General features: G+C 36.0%; 2 protein-coding genes across 2 annotated transcripts; one reads left to right on the forward strand and one right to left on the reverse strand.

The window, feature by feature from the left end:
* The first annotated feature begins 593 nt into the window (after positions 1 to 593).
* LOC124631931 (ras-related protein Rab-8A) lies at positions 594 to 5,337 on the forward strand. Its single transcript, XM_047166567.1, has 5 exons — positions 594 to 763; positions 1,770 to 1,969; positions 2,552 to 2,644; positions 3,165 to 3,278; positions 3,393 to 5,337. Exons 1-5 carry the CDS (start codon positions 640 to 642, stop codon positions 3,474 to 3,476), a joined length of 615 nt encoding a protein of 204 aa, XP_047022523.1. The 5' UTR covers positions 594 to 639; the 3' UTR covers positions 3,477 to 5,337.
* Positions 5,338 to 6,590: 1,253 nt separating this feature from the next.
* Positions 6,591 to 12,831, reverse strand: LOC124631930 (non-homologous end-joining factor 1-like). The gene is made up of 5 exons (XM_047166566.1): positions 12,601 to 12,831; positions 12,012 to 12,209; positions 11,617 to 11,755; positions 11,208 to 11,343; positions 6,591 to 7,329 (listed from the first exon to the last, which is right to left on the reverse strand). Exons 1-5 carry the CDS (start codon positions 12,733 to 12,735, stop codon positions 7,065 to 7,067), a joined length of 873 nt encoding a protein of 290 aa, XP_047022522.1. The 5' UTR covers positions 12,736 to 12,831; the 3' UTR covers positions 6,591 to 7,064.
* Between the last annotated feature and the right edge of the window lie 10,707 nt (positions 12,832 to 23,538).

The following is a 23,538-nucleotide window of genomic DNA, read 5'->3' on the forward strand; positions in this document are numbered from 1 at the left end:
AACAGAACTACCGACATCATACAAAATCCACATAAATCAGTTGAAATATTGTTTTGAAAAATACATAAAACAAAGCCATGAACAGAAATACAATGTTCGATTACGGTCGCACCTGAGGTTTCTCGTTCGAATACATTGTTTACGAGGTCAATTCATTCGACCTAATTTGTTCTGTCTAGCTCAATTTTATTAAATCGCTGCTGGCATAACAGATGTTGCCCGCTATAATTAAATCAATATATCACAGGTACTTATAGTTCAATAAACGATAATTGAAGAATCTACCAATAATACAATTATAAAGGAATACATCCTATGCATTTTGGAAAATAGAAAATCGTTACAAGTATAATTTTACTCAAATAAGTGGCTCAGAAAGTGCATAGGGATTTTGTAATCTGATTAAAATTACAGGATACGCTGTACCTACCTAGGTAGGTTTATTACAAGTCAGTGACCGGTGCAGGGTAACCCCTAGCCGTAGCCTGTGTTAGTAAAATAGTTATAGTTACTTGTTGCAAGGTAAGACAACGGGCGATCCCGCACATGCGCAGTTACCCTCATTGATTTTTCTCACTTTGACAGTTCCACCTATGTTTTGGGCCATCGCTCGCGTACCAACAACAAAGTAAACAAAAAATGGCTTTAGATTTTTCTGCAACGTATAAATTACTAGTTTTAGGTGATTCTAATGTAGGCAAAACGTGTATAGTGCACAGATATTGTGATGAGAGATATTACGATATATACATATCCACTATAGGTAAGCAAATGTATTTATTTTTAGTTTTACGAGCCTTTGTGAGACAGGTGATGCTGTTTTTTAGTGCCGTTTTGTAACATACGGATCTGCGATTATATTTTATATTGCGGATGTAAAGCGGGAAACAATGGAACATGTGACGTGAAATAGCCTTTTGAATATTTATATGCCCAGGACTTCCCTTTGCAGACCATTATACAGTTAAATGTTAGTGGCCGACCAACGTCAGTGAGCTATGTAGTCAAAGAAATAGAAACAACTTGTTTTACAACATGTAATTCGTATATTTTTTGCTTAGAGTCACGACGAAGTTGGCTGCTTGCAAGTGCTGTACGAACTTTGAGATTTTACGAGAAGGTTTTTGTGTTTAAGAACGTACTATAACAAAAAGCGTTTCGTCGTGGTATTACTCGTAGCTACATTAGTATAATATGAGATTTTATGACTTACGGCGAAGTTTTAGCATTACTTTAGATGTCTGTAAGAAGTTGTATGACTAAGCACCTTCCTACCAAACTGAGACAAACCGTATGATAATTATCTAATCATTAGTTTATAGCACCTTCATTCGATGACCGTGCAGGTCATCAATAAACAATCAACTTCAATCATAATTTTCAAGAAAGTGGTGATTTTTCCCCATAAGGGTTTTTAAATAACAGCCTGAAGTTTTATGTTAAAGCATCTGTTTTACTTGTTAACGAAATTGTTTTCATAATTTGATTCATTTACCATAGGAAAATACATAAAACGATTACCTACCACAATTTTTAAATCTTTTCACCCACACACTTAACACTCAAACCTGGCGAGAAGTTAAGAATAGCTCAATTCAATAAAATAATATAAATAGAGGAAGTTCTATATCAAGAGTGTAAGCTAGACTTAACATCTCGAAGTCAATAGATCCTTCTAACTGACTGTCCAAGCAAGATCCGTTAACATTACGAAATTGGCCACACAATAAGCTTCATTGTATCTAACCACAATTATATAACATTTCCAGGCATAGATTTCAAACAGAAGATAATAAACTTAGACGGCGTGCCTATCAAACTCCAAATATGGGACACGGCTGGTCAGGAGAGGTTTCGAACACTCACCACGGCGTACTATCGCGGTGCTATGGGCATTATACTTATGTACGACATCACTAATCTGGAGTCATTCAATCATCTGTCGTACTGGCTCAGGAATATTCAAGAGGTGAGAGATAAATTCACGAGAACTATCGAAAATTATCAATCTACTAGATTAACCTCCTACCGTTAGTTCGGGAAATATTTCTTTGATATTCGAGCAGGACTCGTAGAAAGACCATTATAAATGTTCAATTAGCTGATAGTCATCCATTGTCGGTGTTCAAGGCAAGAGCGATTACGGTGCCTGTATTGTAACCTCAAGGGATAGTGGGTAATTTACTTTGATTTAACGACAAATAATAACTCACCGCGATAACGTCAATAATTATACATGCCTTTGATTGATAATGCGGTAGCAAGGTGTTAATAGGTACTTCTATGAAGTTCATGGTCGTGTCGAATTGTGTCTAGAACTGAAACAAATATTTTGTAGGTTATAATCAATTGGTCTGTAAGTCATTGCCAAAGATTCGATAACCATGATATTATAAAAAACTTTTGACCTTAGAATGATTGGTGATTTCTTATAGAATTCGTTATTTTGTACTCGATCTAGCTTGTATTGTTCATCCTTAGATGTCTCTATAGACAATTTTTTTAAGACCCAAATTACGTCTCGGGTAAAAATCTGGTTTTCTGTTTTCAGTACGCGTCTCCTGACGTGATCAAGGTCTTAGTCGGCAACAAGTGTGATGTTCACGAGAACCACAGAGCTGTACCAAAAGAGAGGGGCCAAAAGGTAATATTTTTCTATAATTGAAGCCACGGCACATTTGCAAGGATTTCCAGTAGAACATTTAGAAAAAGGTTGATGATAATGAATTTGACTTACTCGTATCAAATTGTGAATCATACCTACTAAATGACCTTGTTTACATCAAAGTGAGGTTTATTCCCACAGAAATAAAACCAAAACGGTATTCAAAATATCACGATTTTGATCGGTTACGGTGCAATCATCATTATCAAAGGCGCCTAAACGCCGCCGGTTCATCAAATTGATGAGGTCCAATGTTAAACGAAGGTTTCGTCAAAACCCATATCAGTAACAAAATAAGCCATAGGCCAGGTTATTCAGAAATCAAATATGGCTGGATAGGCAGGAGAATATATTAAACCAACGACTAGATCACATGAAAGATATATATTTTTTAAACATAGTATCTACCACATAAATGCGCTGAATTCTTTTAGAGCTTATTATATCGTAAGTACCAAAATATAGTTGTATTAAATGAAACACAATACAATGATTTCAGATAGCGGACGACTTCGATATGCCGTTTTTCGAGGTGTCGTGTAAAAGCAACATAAACATAGAGGAAGCCTTTTTGACATTAGCCAGGAAAATTAGAGAATACCGAGAGACCAAAGTAAGTAACACCCTTCTTCCTTCGAAGTTGAGACATAATTTGGACCAAGAGAAAAAACCTATTAAAACCCTTTGGATCCCATTTCTTTTTAATGTTGTAAAATGTATTTTTCAGGCGGATGCCTTCGAGCTGAAGGAAAGGGACAACGTAATAAAGCCTTCTGAATCCGAGACGGACGTGTCAAAGTGTAGCTGTTAGCCTAATTATTGTAGCATTCCTGCGTTCGTAGACCGCAACGATGAATGATGTGGGCCAAGTTTTCATCTGAGATACGATGGGGTTTGACTGATTTACTGATTGATATTTTATGAATTTTATCGACTACAATGTCAGTTTAAGACTTATAATAATCGAGAACTGTGTAGTATTGCTGTTTGAAAAGAAATAGCAAGTAGGTACGCGACCTCAGATAAAGATGAATGAACAAAATCAGTCTCCTGTAAAATAAATTGTAAGCGTTGTAGAATACAAACACAGAATGATAGATACAGATAGTCTAGTCTGATATCTCAGATGTAAACATTGGCGAGCGCCCAAATCATGCGTCAGGGGAATCAAAGTCGTTTTCTCATTGGCAAAGTATTTACAAGTTCGCTGACTAATCAGAAAACGGCTGACAAGTCTTGTTTTAAAACCCTCTTACCACTAAAAATAACGTTTAGGATTTAGTTAATTTAAATTATTATGATAATTATTTAAAAAATGTAGTTTGGTAAGAGGGTGGGAGTGGTCGCTTTATGCAATCTGTGTGCTAATTTGGCGACATAGGGCGCACTATCACAACTGTCAAGATCATTATTTTTGCCCCTCTTATTAGGAAATGAGAGAAAATGATGAGACTTAAGGGACCTAAGACTCGGTAGTGCGTGCTGAGTCGCCTGCGTATAAGACCTATCGCGATTTCCAAATGCACCTAAGTATACTGAAGTGTTACTAATCATCTCAATCCATATTTTCTTTTCCTGAAAGTGCAATAGAAGTATATATCAAAAAAGATAAATAGGCCAGCGGTTATATGGATTTTCGGTGTATTTATATCGGTTGTTATTCGTGAAATTTGAAATACCTAATTTAATGATATGTGAAATAAGTTAGATTTAAAAATAGTTGTAGATTTCATTACCTAATTCTATCATAGAGACTACTAACTAGAAATATTTGAATTTCATAAACCTATACTTAATCTATACGGTGTAAAGTCAATTTTAAGAAGTTGTATGATCAAGTTTCACAAATAAAATTGATAATGAAATGCTATAAATAAGAAAGCGACAATAAGTGAAAAACTATGTCATTATGACTGACCATCATGATAAAGAAAATAGTTTCCATCTCGGTGCAGTCAATAATATTTTTAAATTGAGGCAGAGCGCAGATGTTTCGAAAAGATGCATCTAGGTACACAGACGCGCATCAAATTGAATTCGTCAGGGTGGCCGAAAGCTCTTTAAATAACACCAATTACCAACCAATAAATTCATGCTGGTCGCATTTATCTTGTTTTAATTATTAACTAAATTTCAACCTACTGACACTGAGAAGGCCTTTAATGTTGTCGGTTTAAAAAGTATTAATAAAGCCTACGCGACTATCAGACTTGCTCAGCAAATATTATAGACTCAATAATAAAAAGCACATTATTATATATCTAACGAATTTAAAAAATATATAGGAGTCGTTTTGTATTAGATGCGTTTGTTGATAATTGCATTTCCATTAAAATTTGGCGAAGGGTTACAACTAATGCGGTCATTGGAGACTTATTTATAAGCTTTTAATGTTAAATTGTTAATAAGCGTACCTCTAATTTATGCTTAAAACTATACTCATGTTTGAAACTTAAAATACCTGAAAATTTCCTATTCATCTGCTAAATAAATATAAGTCAGAACGTGGAAGAGGAAAAGAGTGTGGAAAAAATTTACATAATCAATTTTCCGAATGTTGCCACTAACTAGACCAATAGCCGCCTTTTATCTACCAGAGCACATAATAGTAAAAAAATGAATGGAATATAAGTACCTATCTACCTACTGCTTTTTTCAATTAAAAACTTTCATCCAAGTAACAACAAAGTGAGATAGAGTGAGGAATGAGTATATAAGAGGAAGTTTGAAAGTAGCGCCGGTATCAGAAAAACTGCGTGGAAACCGGCTGTCGTGGTATGGGCATGTGATGCGGAGGAATGAGAGTCATGTTGTGAGGAAGGTGATGAGTATGAACGTGGACGGATATAGTGGAAGAGGAAGACCAAAGAAACGATGGATGGATTGTGTGAAAGTAGATATGGTAAGAAAGAATGTTACTTGTGAGATGACGGCAGATAGAAGAGTATGGAAGAAGAAAACATGCTGCGCCGACCCCAAATAAAATTGGGATAAGGGCAGGAGGATGATGATGATGATGATGATCCAAGTAACAACAAAACTAGTCAGGAGCATAATTAAATACTCATCATTAAGTGTCAAAACATTGTAAAGAAAAGTTGAGTTCAACGCTTCAGCAAATGGTAGCTTTTAGTCGATATATTTTTTTTTATATGGATAAAAAACAGTAAACTGTAGTTACAGCAAAAATCTGATAGGGCTGGTCCCTATATACTGCTGGACAGTAAAACATAAATGCACTAAAACTTCTCCCAGATCAAATTATATCAGCATTTTTAATAGGGTATTTGATTGTTTGTTAAAACAAAAATCAGTGAGCAATCTTGCAAGTTCGAAGTTGGCTTCTATTGTTTTCGCAACCGTCAACAAAATTATGAACAGAGCTAATGCACATGCGTGAGGTGGCAAATGGCTAACTTCAGGCACGCAAAGTTATTTGTGGTGTACTGTAAATTATAGTCTGATTATTACAGAGGTATATTTCCCTTGCTGAGTGTATTTACAAATGAATACCCTATCACTGTTGTGCAGTAACTTCCGTTCGATATTATTCACAAAGACCTTAGACTCAGAATAATTTGTGAGAAACTAATGTTTGTGAATTTGCGCTAAATTATAATGCTTTGTACAACGAATTAAATTTTAATAATAAATAATCATCTTTGAAATATTGTTAAATCCAAATAACTTCAGAAAAATAAAAAAATATCTACTTTATGATACTGTCGTATACTTAACGCTGTATTAATATTAAAATAAGTTACAATTATAATAATATTGTATTGTTAAGCTTAGCCATTGTTATATTACGTTTAGTTATCGCTCGCAGCTCCAATAGAACGCACTAGTCGTAACATTTTTTACACTAGCACAACTGAACTAACATTAGATTTTAACAGTTCAATGTATAATAAAAGTTTTAATATAAAATTAAAGTGTTTATTTCATTTCAATCTACACAGATATGCTTCAAATTCTATTATTATTATTTTCGAAAAAGATTTAATGGTAAGATTTATGTCTATTACATTTAATTACTTTGATATTTCATTGTACATATAATAGAATCCTTGATTACTTACTACATTTTAGATATTATGTTTGTGAAAATAACGTTTATGCATGGATATGCACTTCATAAAAAAATAAGTCAGCAAAAATATTATCATCAGTTAATAAAATAAACACATAATAAATTCCATATATACCTAATTTACATTATGAACACAATATATTAATTTGTAAAATATATTAAAACTAGTTCATAAAAAATAAACATTTAGGTAAATAAACAGTCTTAATATCACCATGCCTCGATTGGCAAGGCTGTAGCATATATACAGCATAATAACTTAGCCATTTTAATATTAAAGGATGGATTCCACTACGTTAAAAATATTTAGAAGTTGAATCTTGACCGTTTACGTGGAACGTGAGCTCGTAACGTTTCTCGTTTAATCTCTTGTTTGAAACTTACTGATGCTGTAACAACTTGAGCATTAGTTTCTTCAGTAGTTTCTTGTTTGACAGGAGGATCGGGCTCAGTCAGAACTGTTGTGTCAGGCTCCATCTTGATAGAGGGGCCCGGCACGATTTTAGTAGAAGGACCAGCTTCTATCTTAATTTTGGGGACTGGTTCTGGACGTACAGCAGGTTTTTGCTTCCTATAATTTAAATGAGTTAGAGTTAAAACAGGCTGTAGAAAAGGAAAGATTTTTTGCTGATAAAATTAAATATGCAAGATACATACTTATACACATACTTATTTTGAATTTAAGATATGTATTTATTGTATGTATTCTTGTATATGACACACATAAATTACCAAACACAAGTTACCATTCAGAGCTTTACTTAGTTTTTCAAATTAATATTATGTGACAGCGTTATTTGCATTTTACTTTTTTAGCCTCACCCTCAGCTGGGCAAACACCTCCCTTAAAGTCTCCTATTTTACTCTAACAACAGTCAGCATGGGGTGTATGGGGTCCCAAAGGGGTGTATGGGGTCCCAAGGGGTGTATGGGGTCCCAAAGGGGTGTATGGGGTCCCAAAGGGGTGTATGGGGTCCCAAACAACATCTTCCGGGATCCAAGTCAACCTCTCCTGCTCGTGGTGCACCCTGCTAAACAACAGACGAGGCTCTGGCGACCAACCCACCAACCGTGCACTGGACCAGCATGGTGGGACACGGTCCAAACCCCCATGAGTAACACACCCACAGTTCGGCCCCAAGTGCCCGGCGGCCCCAGTGGCCGGGCTGCCTCTGACGGAAGCCAGCCCGGCGCTGGGACCCGGGGCGTATACAATCTCCGGGCGAGATCGACACCCCGTCAAACAACCACGGCTAACGTTTTACTGGATACCGATAAGCTTGACGTCTTAACCTATAATGTCCGAACACTACTAAAAGACGAGCGCTTAATAGAACTGGAAAACTCTCTTAAAAACATCCGTTGGGACATTGTAGGTCTTTCAGAAGTGAGAAGGGAGGGAGAAATAACCGAAGAGAGGGATGATAGTATATTTTTTCACATTGGCACTGGGGGCGGTCTCCATGGAGTAGGTTTTTTGGTTGCCAAAAAGTGGAAAAATAACATCTTAGAATTCAGGGGCTATTCAGAGAGGATTGCAGTTCTTAAGTTCAGGTTAACACAAACCAAAACTTTAACACTAGTCCAGACGTATGCACCAACATCTGCCTACTCTGACGACGACGTTGAAGACTATTACGACCTGCTTAACAAGGCTTGCGATGACAACAGGGGCACGTTTAATATTGTCCTAGGCGACTTCAATGCCAAGATCGGTTTTCGACAAGAACAGGATAACGACCAAATAATCGGCCCACATGGCTTAGGAACTCGCAATGAGAGGGGCAATCGTCTTCTTCAGTTCGCCTTCGGCCAAATGTTGAGCATCAGCAACACCTTCTTTACAAAAAAGCCACAGCGTCGATGGACATGGATGTCTCCAGACGGTAGAACAAAAAACGAAATTGATTTTATATTATCTTCCTGCAAGCACCCAATAAAAGATGTTGGGATTATAAATAAAATAAAATTTTCTTCCGACCACCGACCTCTTCGAGCAAGACTAATATTTTTTTTTTTTTTTTTTTTTTTTTTTTTAAATAATGTCTGGACACCTTTTCACACACGGTCGGTTAGCCCCATGGTAAGTTATTTATTAACTTGTGTTATGGGTGCTAACACAACTGATAAACTACATATAGCTACATATATACATATTTATGAATACATATTGTAACACCCAGACCACGGCCAACAAGCATGCTCATCACACAAATGTCGACCGAACCGGGAATCGAACCCGGGACCTCAGGTTTGGCAGTCCGGCATGGTGACCATTGCGTCATCGAGGTCGTCATTATATGACGTCGTCAATATTTGACTTTAAAATTCATAGACAACAACTATTTTGCAAGCAAATAAAATCTTTAAGTAAACAAATCCTACTTGGCAACTGGGAAAACTTTGAATTAGATCTTAAAAATAGTTTCGATATACTGGACAATAGAACACATGACCCACAAGCACAATATGATACCATTAAAGAATGCATAAAAACAGCAACAAACAAAATAAAAACAAATAGGCAAAAAACAAATAAATTGAGTAAGGACACAATATCATTGATTAATAAAAGGACAGACACAGTTTGGCAAACAGATGAATACAGGAATTTGGACAAGCAAGTAAAAAGAAATATCCGCAAAGATATAAGAAATTATAGCACAAAATTAATCAAAACTGCTTTAGAGCGAGGTGGATCACTTAGATCGGCAAAAAATGGCATTTCTAGGAACAAAACATGGCTGACATGTCTGCGCGACAAAGATGGTGTTAAACAACATAGCAGAGATAAAATAACCCAAATATGTACTGAATTTTACAAAACTTTATATACAGATTCTTCACGACCCTCAGACCCTATTGAATACCTCTGCCCTGACACTATCCCACCCATCACTAGGGGCGAAATCGATATAGCTTTAAAAAGCCTCAAATATAGCAAAAGTCCTGGAGACGACGGTATCAGCACCGAGATACTGAAACTATTCAAAAGCACTTTAACACCCCACATCATAAAATTTTTCAACTCTATTTTGTATTCCGGTCAGATACCAAAACAATTTGCCCACTCCAATATCATTCTCCTCCACAAAAAAGGCGACAAATCCGAAATTAATAACTATAGACCTATAAGCCTAATCTCCCACCTATATAAATTGTTCATTAAAGTTATACATAACCGCATAAGAGGCCAACTAAACAAGCATCAACCAGTTGAACAGGCTGGATTTCGCCCTTCCTTCTCCACGACCGACCATCTCTTTACACTAAACCAGATAATAGAAAAATATAATGAGTACCACAAACCGTTGTACCTGGCTTTCGTGGATTATTCCAAGGCTTTTGACAGTCTCAAACACACGGCGATTTTTACATCCTTACGCGCACAAGAAATAAATGAGACATATATAAAGCTTCTGGAAGAAGTCTACAGGGCCAGCACTGCATCGATTAAAGTACTTTCCTCTGGTCCATCATTTTTAATAGAGAAGGGCGTAAAACAGGGTGATCCGCTCTCCCCTAATCTATTCACCTGTACACTAGAAGAAGTCTTCAGGAAGCTCACCGTGCCCTGGACATCTAAAGGCATCGTCATCGGTAACAAAAGGCTGACAAATTTGCGGTTTGCTGACGATATCGTTCTTTTTGCGTCTACATCAGCAGAGCTCCAAGAAATGCTCCAAGACCTGAGCAGGGCAAGCCGAGAGGTTGGACTTCAAATGAACATGAGCAAGACACATACGATGACCAACAGCACGAAAGGTAATGTTGAGGTAGATGGGCAAGCTCTACACTATGTCGACGAGTACATCTACTTGGGCCAGTTAGTTTCCTTCGATAACAGGCAAGAGAAAGAAATCGATCGCCGCATCGAGAACGCCTGGAAGAGCTACTGGTCCATGAAACACTACATGAAAGGGGACCTACCCCTTTCACTCAAACGAAAGTTAGTCGACATGTGTATCTTGCCCGTCCTAACCTATGGTGCGCAAACCTGGTCCCTCACCGAGTGTCAGAAGTCCAGGCTCAAGGTTTGCCAAAGAGCGATGGAACGTAGCCTTTTAGGTATTAGACGAACTGATCGTGTACGAAATACCGACATACGTTCCAAAACGGGAGTCGCTGATGTGGGCCGAAAGTCGGCAATATTAAAGTGGAACTGGGCCGGACACGTCAGCCGAATGCATCCGGAAAGATGGGCCACTATCGTCGCTCAGTGGACACCTCAGGATGGACACCGCAGGCGGGGTAGGCCCCGGAAGAGATGGCGTGACGACCTTGACGCCTATTGTCGAGACTGGTGGGCTCGGTCGAAAGATCGAGAAGTGTGGAAGCAAGATGGGGAGGCCTTTGCCCAGCAGTGGGACAGTATGGGCTAAAAATAATAAAAAAACAGTCAGCAAGGAAGGTATCTTAATCCTCATGAAGTTTGTAAAAAATACTTACAGAACATTTTTCTCCAAAAGCTCAATAACTTCTTTAATGAAAGTCGGGGACTTATTGCATGCTCCAAACTGTTTTTCATACTCCCTGTATTTCTGCACATGTTCCTCATCATTAAATGGCACTGTTTTGAGATTTCCTAAAAAGTTTTTAAAATCAGTATAAATATTCCATGATGAGGGCACCAAGTTTATAATATGAGTTTCTCTTTCTAATTTCTCAAAAAAAGAAGTGTATCAGCTATATATATTTATGTACAATTCAGATTAATTATTTATCAATTAATCTGCGAACTCCAAGAGGAAGAGGATAGAGCGAAGTGGAAGAAGAAGATACGGAAAGCTGCCCCGTCACAAGACAGGATAAACGTTAAGAATAAGCAGAACTCAGATTAATTAACCATTTTACTTACTTAATACAATCTCACCACCCTCGCTTTTGTATTCTTCTATTTGTTTGTCTTTTCGCACTAACAGGCGTCTCAGTTCAGTCTCACTTTCTCGTATGTCACAAATAACATTCAACAGTGGCCGGGTAACTTCCTGGAAATACTGGAAAGTACAATGTTTCCCATAAGTATATAACAAACTAATTATTTTATTATATTAGAAGATATATTAAATTTTAATGGAAAATTTATTCCTAAGCGAGTTTAGACAAAACTGGATAACAATAGAGAAGATAATTAAACAAAGGGCATAAAGAATAAAAAAAAAATAGCAAAAGGCTATAAATAAATTTCAACCAAAAAGTGCAGGAAAATATTAGCATTAACACTCAACATTACCTACTCTTATTGATACTTACTAATTCTTCCGAGCCCTTTAATAGTTTACATTCAAAGTTAAAAAGGAATCCCAATGATATTGTCAAGGTAATAAATAAACTTTTACCATTTTCTTTGCTTTCTATACCAAACTTCTTCAAGTTATCGAGATTGGTGAGCAAATATACACCTTTTTGTACAAACTCACTGTCTTCCATTTCCAGGCCGTCATTACTTTCCTGTAACATGCAATAAGTACAAAATTATAGGTAACATTTAAAATTCGATTTTCTTTTTATAAATAAAATAGAGTGCAAGAGTTTAAATTAGTCTGTTTGAACATGCTGATTTCAGGAACTACATCCTAGACTACTATTTATCTGGGCGCACAAAGTTCCCATGAGACTCCGGTGATTAAAAGTTATTATAATGTAGTAAATAGAACATCTAGGATGCCTTCTCTGTTTCAGGCAGTTGGACTCTTCCAAAAACAATGTGGCGAACTACACCTACTTGTTAGCTGCAAAGTTCGGGTCAGTGGGTCGTCTCGACTCCGTATTTATGGAGATTATTTTTCATTAAGTGATTAATAACAGTTAATTTAATAGAAAAGATATAAATAAAACTTACTTTCAGTTGAGCAACGAATGCCTTTTCGGAGTAAAATGAAGTCCAAACACCAACGTAATCTGTTACGCATATCTCGTATTCACGATCATTTGAAAATGAAAGAAAATATGTTGTGTCTTTAATTCGTTTCCACATTGTTTCCACAAGTAATTCTTGTTTATTTCGGTATTATTTTGTACACAACAACAATAATTTTGTTCAATTTATCGATTAGTTTATTTTCCCGTTGGATGCAGGGGGAGGACACTCCGTACATTTTGACAGCTAAGTAAACGAAGAGTCGCCACCTTTTATTTGGCCCGGAAACTATTTACTATCTAAAAGATACATTAAATTACCAACAGATGGCACTACACTATAATCGATTTTGTTTGTTAATATAAAATTATTTATGCAATATTAATTAGAGAAAAGTATGAGGAAAATATTAGACACTTTAAAAAAAGATATAATAGGCGAATAAATTAAATACGGTTTAAAAAAGCACAAATATCAAATTTCATCTAAAAAGACCTGGTGTCAGTATTCCAAGTAACTTAACAAAATCGATCATAATAATATCAATATGGCGGTTTTTCGCATTCCGCATACACGCGTAAATAAAAAGTAATATATAATAATTATTTGTTTTCCTTCGACCTTTTACTATATTATATAACGATGACATTTTCTATTAGGGTAAGTAGCACCATGTAACTATAACGATAACCAATGTTATAGTTATATGGTGCTACTTACCCTAATAGAAAATGTTATGAATATGATGCATAATTATAATATTTTTATAGCTATAGCTATGTAGGTAGTTCGGGGCCAATTTAGAGAAAGATGGCGCATTGTCAAATTGGGTTGCAAGAATAACACGTGAGTGGGCTCTCTTTTCCCTATATATTACTTTACTCTTTGGTTGGATGTCTCAAATATGACATTGACAGCGAAGAGCATCAGTCAGCTACGTTATGTTCGTGCTGCTGCGCTGCTGTAATTTTGTATTTTTTAACATTGCAATGTTAGTAATTTTTACACTGCAATATTAAAAAATACTTAATTACTAACTTTTGCCCGCGTCGCGGTTTCACCCGCGTCTGTTTCTCCAAACATAAATATGAAAACACCTACTTAAGTTACACAGAAAGAACTTATGAATTTGGTCCTCCACGAGTCCAACATACTTGTAAACTGGGCTTGGTACCTTCTAGGCCCTTCCTCCTTTTCTAGGTTTTGAAATTTGTACATAATAGGTATTAGTTATCTACATGTATCTACATATCATGGTCATAATACTTATGCAATAAGTAGATATACTTACTACTTAAGTAGGTAAATACCCAACAAAGGCTGTCATTTTCAATTTTGAAAGTAATTGGTAAAATTATATGAGTAAACAAAGACGTTTAGATTACAGCATGATATTCCGATACAGATCGTTTCGGCACACTGGATTGGATTAATATATCAAGTGTGGACACAGCAGTGTACGGGGACTGTGGAAGGGTGTACAGGGTGGAATAAATGATGTCATTTATCAACTCCTATGTCGTATCGCAGGCACGAATGACACCGACGTATGTGTTATTCGTACAGGAGCATACGGCCAGTTTGAAAAAAAAGCTGTAGAGAAATTCGTAACAGGTGTTGTTAGTAGCGACATTTCATGTGTGACAATGAATGAATGCGCAGTTAGGTACGCGCGGGTGGTAATGATGGAATAAAAAAAGTAGAGTTGAAAAATCTGAGTTAGAGTTTGTTTTGCATAATTCTTCTTATTAGGTATCTATTTATTTCATACAGAATAGAAACAATGCAGTGTCTAACTCAACTTTCATAAATAAGATCGTGAAACTTTAGCAACATGATCGTTTAGCTAGTTGGGTATTGCATTACCCAAAATTATTCCATCTTCGTGCATATCGGGCTGCGTATGCTAAGTAGTATTATGCCAGAAGTTCGAGGAGACACGACAAACGGTTCTGCAACTTATAATTAACTCATGCTTTGGCGCCGAGTAGGTACGAATCCTGTGCAAAGCCGTGAAAATACATGCTGTAGTGCGCCTCACCGCAAAACTTCATGTTGCAATGCATTGCAATGTTTGGATCCCATTAAGTACAACTGCAACAAATTACAATGGGCCAAATTGGAACAATCATCCGGCGTGATCTATTTATAAAGTCGGATAAATAATAAAATCTCAAAGAGTCGAAACAATAAAAGGGAGTGTTGAAGTTAATTTGGGCAATCTTCGCAATAGCTTAACGAAGTTTTTTATTGCTTTCCTCGCTGCAATATAAATTCTAAATGGCGATGCTTAAAATTAAGATCGCGGTAACGTCTACTGGTGTTTGCAAAAGGTCATAAAGGCCGAACAATGTGTACGATTTAACGGCAGGATCGTTTATTTATCTTCCGAATAGCCCCGTATAATGTGCGATCGAAAAACGCTTAGGTGTTAAAGGGAATTACAGGGGCAAAGTCGTATTGTTCTCCCTTTAAATTGATGTCAGGTACCGCAATTGGAACACCTTCAACTACCAGATTAGATTGTAATTGCTTAAAAGTCCTGGTTTGAGCTAGTTGTGTGAACGTCAACATGGGTAGTGGAATGCCTTGATTGGTGAACTCATGACTATTTACTCGAAGAATAATTTAGAAAACTACATATAGCTAAATATATGCTGTGTTATTACAAAAAAGTTAAGCAGACGTTTAGCACCTGTATTCGAAATACATATTTGAAACACGAATCTACAGAGATTTAAGTGGTAAGTCAAACGATTAAACAGCATTCTACGATTCGATTTTAAGATGACTAACAAACAAGATCTTAGTGGCCGAGTAGTACCTATATAGGTAGGTACCTAGTTTTACAATAACTGAAACTAATTTGGAAGGAAAAGTTCAAAGTGTTTATTATGCACCCTTGTTCTGATAACTACTTGGGTAGGTAGGTACCAACAATCTTTACGGTAAGTGCTATTGTTCACGAAATTATCGTGTTTGCTAATAATAGGCTATAAACTTTTTCACAAAACACTACCTTTTACTCTCGTATAGGAATACTGAATATATATTCTGTATGCCGTGAAATGAATTGTACGACAGTTTTATTGAAAAATGTTTGGGGAAAAGATCTATTGATAATCACACTGAGTGCTTTTTTGCCGCCTCTGTCAGTGTACCTAGTTAGTATTGTACCTACAGAGATTTCAAAATGATGGAAAAGAAAATTGAGGGCAAGTATGAAAACTTCGCTCTTCGATTAATTAGTAACGTTGTAGAACAGAATTCGAATTGACTTGTTCTGATTTAAATAACAACGCTTTGTAGAACAAAGAAAACAAAGGACTCGGTATTTTGATTGAAAAAGTATTTAGCTTTCATTTGACTGTTCATTTGATACTTTTATATAGGTACTGATATTTCATTTATAGGATGTAGGAATAGATACAATTTTTATAGTATCTTGTTCGTAAAATCGGCTACATGTGCTGAGTCTGCCAGTAACCAATTTTGCCAAAGGCCAATGATGCCTTGTTAATCGAACCTTTCCTCTATACGGGTCCGGACAAAAGGCCATTCATTTTGGTTTTACCGTGTACTCATTGGATTGTAAAATCGGAGTCTGTGTTGACACATTTAGTGTTACTGATGATCTTTGGACCGCAAAATTCTGCTTCATTTGGCGTAGGGAACTTGGCGCTCGCACGTAGGATTATGCCGATCCATTTTCAGCCAATTTTTGCAGATTAAGTTTGGCTTTTTCTTAAAATCTGTGGCATATTTTAAAAGCATTATTTTCTGAAGATATAAGTAATATTCATTTTCTCATTAGCTCTCCAGATGTCATAGCTTAGGTAGTCTTGGAATAGGTTAGGCTTAAGGCTTAAAACTGAGAATTACTGCTTTCATTGTGTAAGCTGGGGAAATTCTGTGCTTCGACTTCAAACTCTCCAACAAAAATTCTTCGTTCGAAAACAACAAATGTTTGAACAGTTAACTCAGTTTATTGCGCTGTTAAAAGTGACTATTGTACTATTTTTCACAATTTCAAAGAGTTGATTCCATAACGTTTTATCTATCCTCGTATATATAGAACTGTTAATAGGGAAATAGAAACGACTCCCTCGAGTGAGATTTTTGATCATTATCTTGGCTCGGAGTGAGAATAGTATTTTCACGAGTCATAAACTTTGTATGATAGAGGTTCCGATAATGTATGTGCATTATTTATTATAGAAATAAAGGTCTTATTGTGGACGATGAGAATATTTATTTGAAATTACAAAAAAATCTTATGATGATGCTTGTATATATGTGTAGGTAGGTACTTAGTACCTAAGAATAAATCCTTTTGTCATAAATTCGCATATTTCATATTCAGAAGAATGCTTCGGAGCATCATCAATATACTTTTGATACCTACAGCTATGAAACAAAATCAGATATAATCAAACAGCAGACATTTTAGATGAAGATGAGGCGATAGGAAAGTGGAATCTCTTTTAATTCTTGGCAATTTATCAAAGTCGCCGTAAGGCCGGCAGCGTAAACAAAGTGTTTTAATTAAACGACTAAACTGATTGCTTAATCGTGTCTAAAATGCTTCTACAGGACTTTTTCGGGTATTTGCATTAACTTTTTATGATGGTACCGGAGTCCGTCAAGAGACAAGCCCGCCTGAACCTATTAGGATTAAAACATAATTCCTTTTTGCAGGAACCTTGTATTTTTTGTATAATGCTTAACTTTGGTGAAGATTAATTTGTATTAGTTTATAGTCTTAAATGCTTCTTCACAGAAAATGTGTATAAATAGATTTGCTTATAGAGTTGATAATATGTAATTAATGAAGGAATCCATATCTAGTAGCATGTCGCGTAGCATCTACGCATGCATAACCTAAGCTTAGAAGGCATAGTAGTAACTTAACCACAGCCACCTAAGAGCGAGGAATTAATTTCGCAAGCAATTTCAACCGCCTAGCCAGTAGACGCAACCACAATCGCAATATTGGTTAGCACAATTATATCGTATAACAATATCTTCAAAATTTTTCCTTATCGGTACTCAATTTCTGTCGAAAATCCCCTCAAAATTTGTTGAGAAACAAAATTTATTCCACATTAATTCCGTTCCAATTCTTTTAATCTGGCGCGTTTGGATTTTGTTCATAATTTATTTAAACAGTCTGGTGTTGGGTAGGTGGGTTCATTCGTCTAATGGGTCGCAACCACAGAACGTAATATGCCCTTGATAGGATCCGAAGTGTGTGCCCAATATGTTGCTATATAGACATGTTTTGTGGTAAATCACACAGAAAACTAAAAGTGCGAAGTAATTTACCGAGCGTAGACGTAGTATTTTGCTACAGCTTTCTCTCAAAATGATTTGAGTTTTAGTGCGCTATCCACATGCAAAATAAATGTTTCTCGAGCAGAATTGATTATGGCATTCCGCCAATGCTTCGTGGCACAGTTGGCGAATCCCTGTTTCATCCGTTTATGAACGGGAGGCAGGGACTGTGGTATTTTTCCGCGTGATCAGGTGATCCGTATGTGCGTATTACACCTAGGTGCCATTCCAGAAATGTTCGAAATACCCCCAGCCAAACATTTATCATGGTGCTCGTTTATTGCCTTTTTTACGAGGACTATGGTGCCATAATAAAGAATCGATATGACATGAACAGCAGGCATTTGTTTCAAAGTCGGTGATTCAATTGAGAAGCCAAGGTATGCCTAAGTCTTTAATTCAAGAATTATTAAATTCAGCTCGAAAGTGATTTTGAATTTTGTTCAAGACAATGGTTCAAACAAATTATTAATGACAATATGACGGAAACGCTGAGCACATAGAAATTAAGGAAATCTTGATAATTTTGGAGTTCTGAGATTATTATTTGTGCCTGAGGCAATGTTGCCTGGAGGCAGGAAATATAATTTATTTGTATAGCGAGCTGTACAGTTCAGTTGATCCTGTCTTTGAGTCTATTTAAGAGCTTATTACTTTTATGTGACTGAACATTTAAATTAACCAACTGCTGAACTTATCAAAATTTTAAATACGATCATTAGTGTAGCTAGATTAAAGACAGCCATTTATAACACAAAGACGATTAGACTAAATAAACAAATTGTTGTCTAGAACTTTCTAAGTTTGGATGATTGATTATTGTATACTTATCTGAAAAGGCAAATCTAAATTACCTTAATCGACCAATTTTTCAAACAAATACCAATGCCTTATAAATCTTATTTAATGAACATTTATCCAAAGATTTCGTAAAAGGAAAAGTCTTTCCCTAATCTCGATACTTGATTGTATTAATCTTGAATAAGAGAGAAATAACTTGACTTTTAGATGTTAGAAAATTAGTTTTATTGGAGTCTTAAAATATTGTAAGTATATCTTATGTATATCTTCAAAGTAGTTAAGTATTAAATATAGAACTTTGATTGATTGGCACATAGGTATGTGATTGCTCTCAGATATAAGCATCATAATCAGCCTTTTTTCTTCCCACTGCTGGGCACAGGCTTCCTCTCACACAGAAAAGGATTGAGCTTTTAGCACAACGTTCACTCAAAGCGGATGCACTCTGAGAGACCATTACAAGAAATAAAACCTTGTATATACAGCAATTTATGAGTTACAGAAAAAAATAATGTAACTTTACCAAGATACATACATTATGTTTACTTGCACGAATTCGTTTTGCTTGGTGTAAAAGTTTTATAACTTTATTTATCTGTGTCAGCCACTTTATGGCAAACGTTTAAGGGTTTACGATTTATTTTTTTGTGTTTGCTATGTATGGTCGTATATGTCTGCTTACTTACTAAAAAATATCAACGACTAGATTTTTATCGTTATGTTTAATAGTTTCATGTTTATTTTGTATATTTTCAGGCATAAAATTGGGTTGAATAAGTCATCAAAAGCCACACGCATCAACCCGACAAGAGTCTAAACAACAAACGAACATCAATTTCCATACTCTGTCACAACCAAACCATATTTCCATTCCGCTAAAAGCACATTCGCTTAATCAGTGCATCCACAAACTAATTTGCGTTAACAAAACATGATGCATTGTCATTAAAATGACATTATTCAGCAGTTGTCAGCGATGTCAGCTAACGCGCTCGCTGATTCAAGCGCTGCAAACGCTGCAATCTGGTGGTGGGCATAAACAAAACAGTTTTCGTATACAATTCGCACATAGTCCGCTTATGGTGAAGCGAACATCCACGGAATGGATTTAGTGTTTTGTGTTAAATCTAATTACATTTTGTGTTAAATTCTAGTTACTTACTAATATTCACACATTTTAGAATGCTGATTATAAACTACTATTGTTATAAATACGTTCTAAAGCATTTATGTAATTTCATGCCGGTCGTAGTGGTTGTATCATTGATTAAAGTTTATCGGCGTTGAAACATTGTTGGAGATCAGCTCAATGGCTTGGATGTATTACTGCTCTCGGTCGGCGGTGGCTGATCCGCATCTAAGTGTGAGCAATACGTTTTCACATGGTGAACATTGTTTCTCAAATCGATAACGTGTAGGATTGCTGCCAAATGGAATAGCATACGAGGGAGTGCCTTGGTAAATCGTTTTGAGACAGCTTTGATATACATTGACTGGCAAGTTTGCTTCTTATTCAAGTTTTTACAAAAGTGACATAGATCTGATTGAAAATAGTTCTTTATGTTCAGCTTATTGTATTCAGAGAATCTTAATTTTAGATGACTCAAGAGGTCAATTTTGCTGTATGGTTTTTTTACGTTTATTTTTTCCCAGCGTCTTTAAATAACTTTTTACCTTTCGCTCTAGAGATTTCACCAAATAGCTATAAGTACCTACCTACCTATTTACGTAGCTAAACATTCCTAGTAAGGTAAAGCAAACATAAACTTAATCGAGTGCCAATCTCTGGCCTCTACGGTAAACGTGTGGCACTTGTTTAGTCAAACAAATCGATTTGTGTGTGACCCAACTTGCGTTTAATCTTGTTCTGACATTTCGGAACTAAAGGTAAGTCACAATAAAAGAGGAAACACCTCCACTTGTCATTCCGAACACGAAGTAACGCTGGTTTTGGAAATGCGCTGACAAAAACAGTAGTTTGGATTTTATTTTTGGTATTATTTGGTTTTCAGGAAAACTCAATTTTAAGTTGTCTAAGGTTTCAGTTTATTTATGGATATAAATAGATTTTTTAAACATGACTTGTTACTCTACTAATTGAATCGTAAAGACATACCTACGTATCGAATTTCTAGACTTAGCCACGCGAGTTAAAACAGCACGCAATATTTGATCATCTTCATAAAATTCCCTAAAAAAGGGGACAAAAATAACTGTACTGGCTTTTGCATATTTTTCGCGTAGCCCTTCACATGAACGGCGTGTTATCAGAGATCGTGTAAGCGTGACGTACGACCATCCGTGTTAACACTCCGATGATATTGGCCCATAATGTTAGCTGTAAACGACCGTTTGTGGACACTGTTGAAATGACGTCATCTGTTATCCCCATATTTGGAACGTATTGGATCCATTTATCGACTGTGACACCGAAACAAGTTGTAATACTGTTTTACTGTTTGAAGGAGAATGTTGATGTGGCCTGTTTGCGATTTGAATTCTGTGGTCAATAATTTAGATTGAACACCTTTTTTATAAAGTAATAATTTGGCTTCTCTGTTATTTCTCTCTTGTCAAAAATGCGCTCCAGGAAAACGTACATTTTATACCTGCATGAATTAATAACCACCTTGGGAGTATGTAAAAGACAATCAACTTGCCTCTAGGATATTCATACATTTTCTGCCGGAAAAAAGTGGGATGACATGTTCGAAAAATAAGAATTAATGTTTCACTCCGGTTGCCATCCTCATGAAAAATGAAGCTATTGAAAGGGTTTATAAGACATTTGAACTTAAGGATCGATCTATGCGACCGAGAGAGGATAGTTGTGGATTAAGTAGGTCACACATGCCAGCAGGGTAGAAAGAACAATATTAGCTTTTACACGATAGAAAAATGCATATTGTAAAATAGAATTGACTGAAGCATTGCATTATTAAGTGAAACTTTCGATACCAATTACCTACTTTTAAAGATGTCGACAAAATTTTGTCTTGTGAGTGGACCAAATATAATCTGCATTACATGAACCCTCAAAATTCTTTTTTCCTGTCTCACAGCACCTTTTTGTCCTAATTACAAAGCTGCCTACAAAAAGGCTCACCTGCTTAATTAATGTGGGAGGGATATAATTTGGATAAACTCAAACACACACTGCCGACGTGTCTAAACAAATATCGAAGTTCCTAACTAGAGGGCGCTGGGCTCACGAGTTGGCGTGAATTCCAATCATTCCACTAAGTCCGGTAAAAGCCATTTAACTTTGAAAAGAGACAACAAAATTACCTTCAGGAACTTTTTAAATGAACATTCGCACACTTTTCCTGTTTTCAGGTGTTTTAAGAGACGGATATTGCGTTTGATAAATATGCTTTTTTATGACATTCATCTTTCTTAATATGGTGATCAATCAGTCAGGTAAAAAATGTCGGCTCGAAATCTCCTAAGGATCATCAATATTAAATCATTATTTCCGCTTTGCTATTTAGATGACGGAATTACATAATAATATTTACGTTCATTCAGATGCCGTTGCACTGATAGCATTTCTGATCATAACAACGAGTAGATAAATTTTAATAGCTCTGCAAACCGTTTTCTGCACATACTATGAACCGTGAATTAATGGTTAGCGGAAGTATAACCAAGATTATAATTCTAACGTACGTTGAAGCCGAAGCTTGGTAAATATTACATGCATGTGGATATCAAGATAACACGGTGAATAATGTTTATTATGTACTTCCACTGGCAAAGGCTCGTTATGTGGGATCTTAGTGAACCGCAAAAAGGAAGCCTTTTAACTCGTTACGTGAACGATCGAATATATAGCCTAAATAGGTGTTAGCAAAAAGGTTTGTATACCAAAACATTAGGATCGGTAAACCCCTTTTTTTAGGTTAGGGTAATTGAAAGAGAAAGAGATTGCCAAAGCTTTCAAGTGTTTAATAATCAGATTTGCAATTCCATGAAATGGTTCGACTATTTTGCTGTACACAAATATCAATTTAATACTGACGCTTTGAACTAAAAATAAAATAAAGCGATTAAACAAAATATAAACCTGTATTTGAATTGATTTTGGTGATATATAGGAAACAATAAAAAAATCCATTGCCCTGTGAAAGCTGATTATTACTGAATCATAAAAAACATACACACAGCTTATTCGTTAGTCAATTGGTTGCACAAATTAGACATAGGAAAAGTTTGGCTTTGGCCACTCGTAATGTCAACCAAACGTTTTCGCTTAACGAATTCAATGCTCTCCCGGCCCTGTTAACGAAAAGCATGAATATTTCATACACTCAAGCGCATTAGCAACCGGACAAATCCTGCGTTGTACAAATATGGTGTAGTTTTTTTTTCAAATTTTTCGCAACGTATTTGTAATAATAAAACTTCATAAAGAAATGGCAAAGATTGCCTCAATGTAAAACAGAACTTTCATCATCTGAGCACGTGAACCATTCTTTTATATTTTATTAGTTGGTTCTGAAAAAATTGTCTCATGTCGAAACTACATTCATGTTCCAATATCTTACATTACATAATTAACTTTGCTTATTACAATACATAGCGAGCAGATGGGAACGTGAGTCTATTTCTCAATTTACAACAAGGTATGCATGCAAGCAGAGACACGGTAAATGAGTTGGTATATAGAGGGCTTGTATCGGCTTCACCACATTATAGTTAATAGGTCGTCGAGCCGACGCCTATAAGAGGAAATTTTTATGATACAGCCCCAGGCCATCAGCGTTAAACGTTAAACTTCAGTAG

Source organism: Helicoverpa zea, chromosome 7 (genome assembly GCF_022581195.2).
Source record: "Helicoverpa zea isolate HzStark_Cry1AcR chromosome 7, ilHelZeax1.1, whole genome shotgun sequence".
Taxonomy (NCBI): Eukaryota; Metazoa; Arthropoda; class Insecta; order Lepidoptera; family Noctuidae; genus Helicoverpa; species Helicoverpa zea.

Coding starts and splice junctions, on each gene's coding strand:
- LOC124631931 (XM_047166567.1), top strand. CDS start 640: ATGGCTTTAGATTTTTCTGCAACGTATAAATTACTAGTTTTAGGTGAT. Junction 2,645..3,164: donor CAAAAGAGAGGGGCCAAAAG/GTAATATTTTTC, acceptor CAATGATTTCAG/ATAGCGGACGACTTCGATAT. Junction 3,279..3,392: donor GAGAATACCGAGAGACCAAA/GTAAGTAACACC, acceptor TGTATTTTTCAG/GCGGATGCCTTCGAGCTGAA.
- LOC124631930 (XM_047166566.1), bottom strand. CDS start 12,735: ATGTGGAAACGAATTAAAGACACAACATATTTTCTTTCATTTTCAAAT. Junction 11,756..12,011: donor TAAAGGGCTCGGAAGAATTA/GTAAGTATCAAT, acceptor TGTACTTTCCAG/TATTTCCAGGAAGTTACCCG. Junction 7,330..11,207: donor CTTTTGGAGAAAAATGTTCT/GTAAGTATTTTT, acceptor TTTAAATTATAG/GAAGCAAAAACCTGCTGTAC.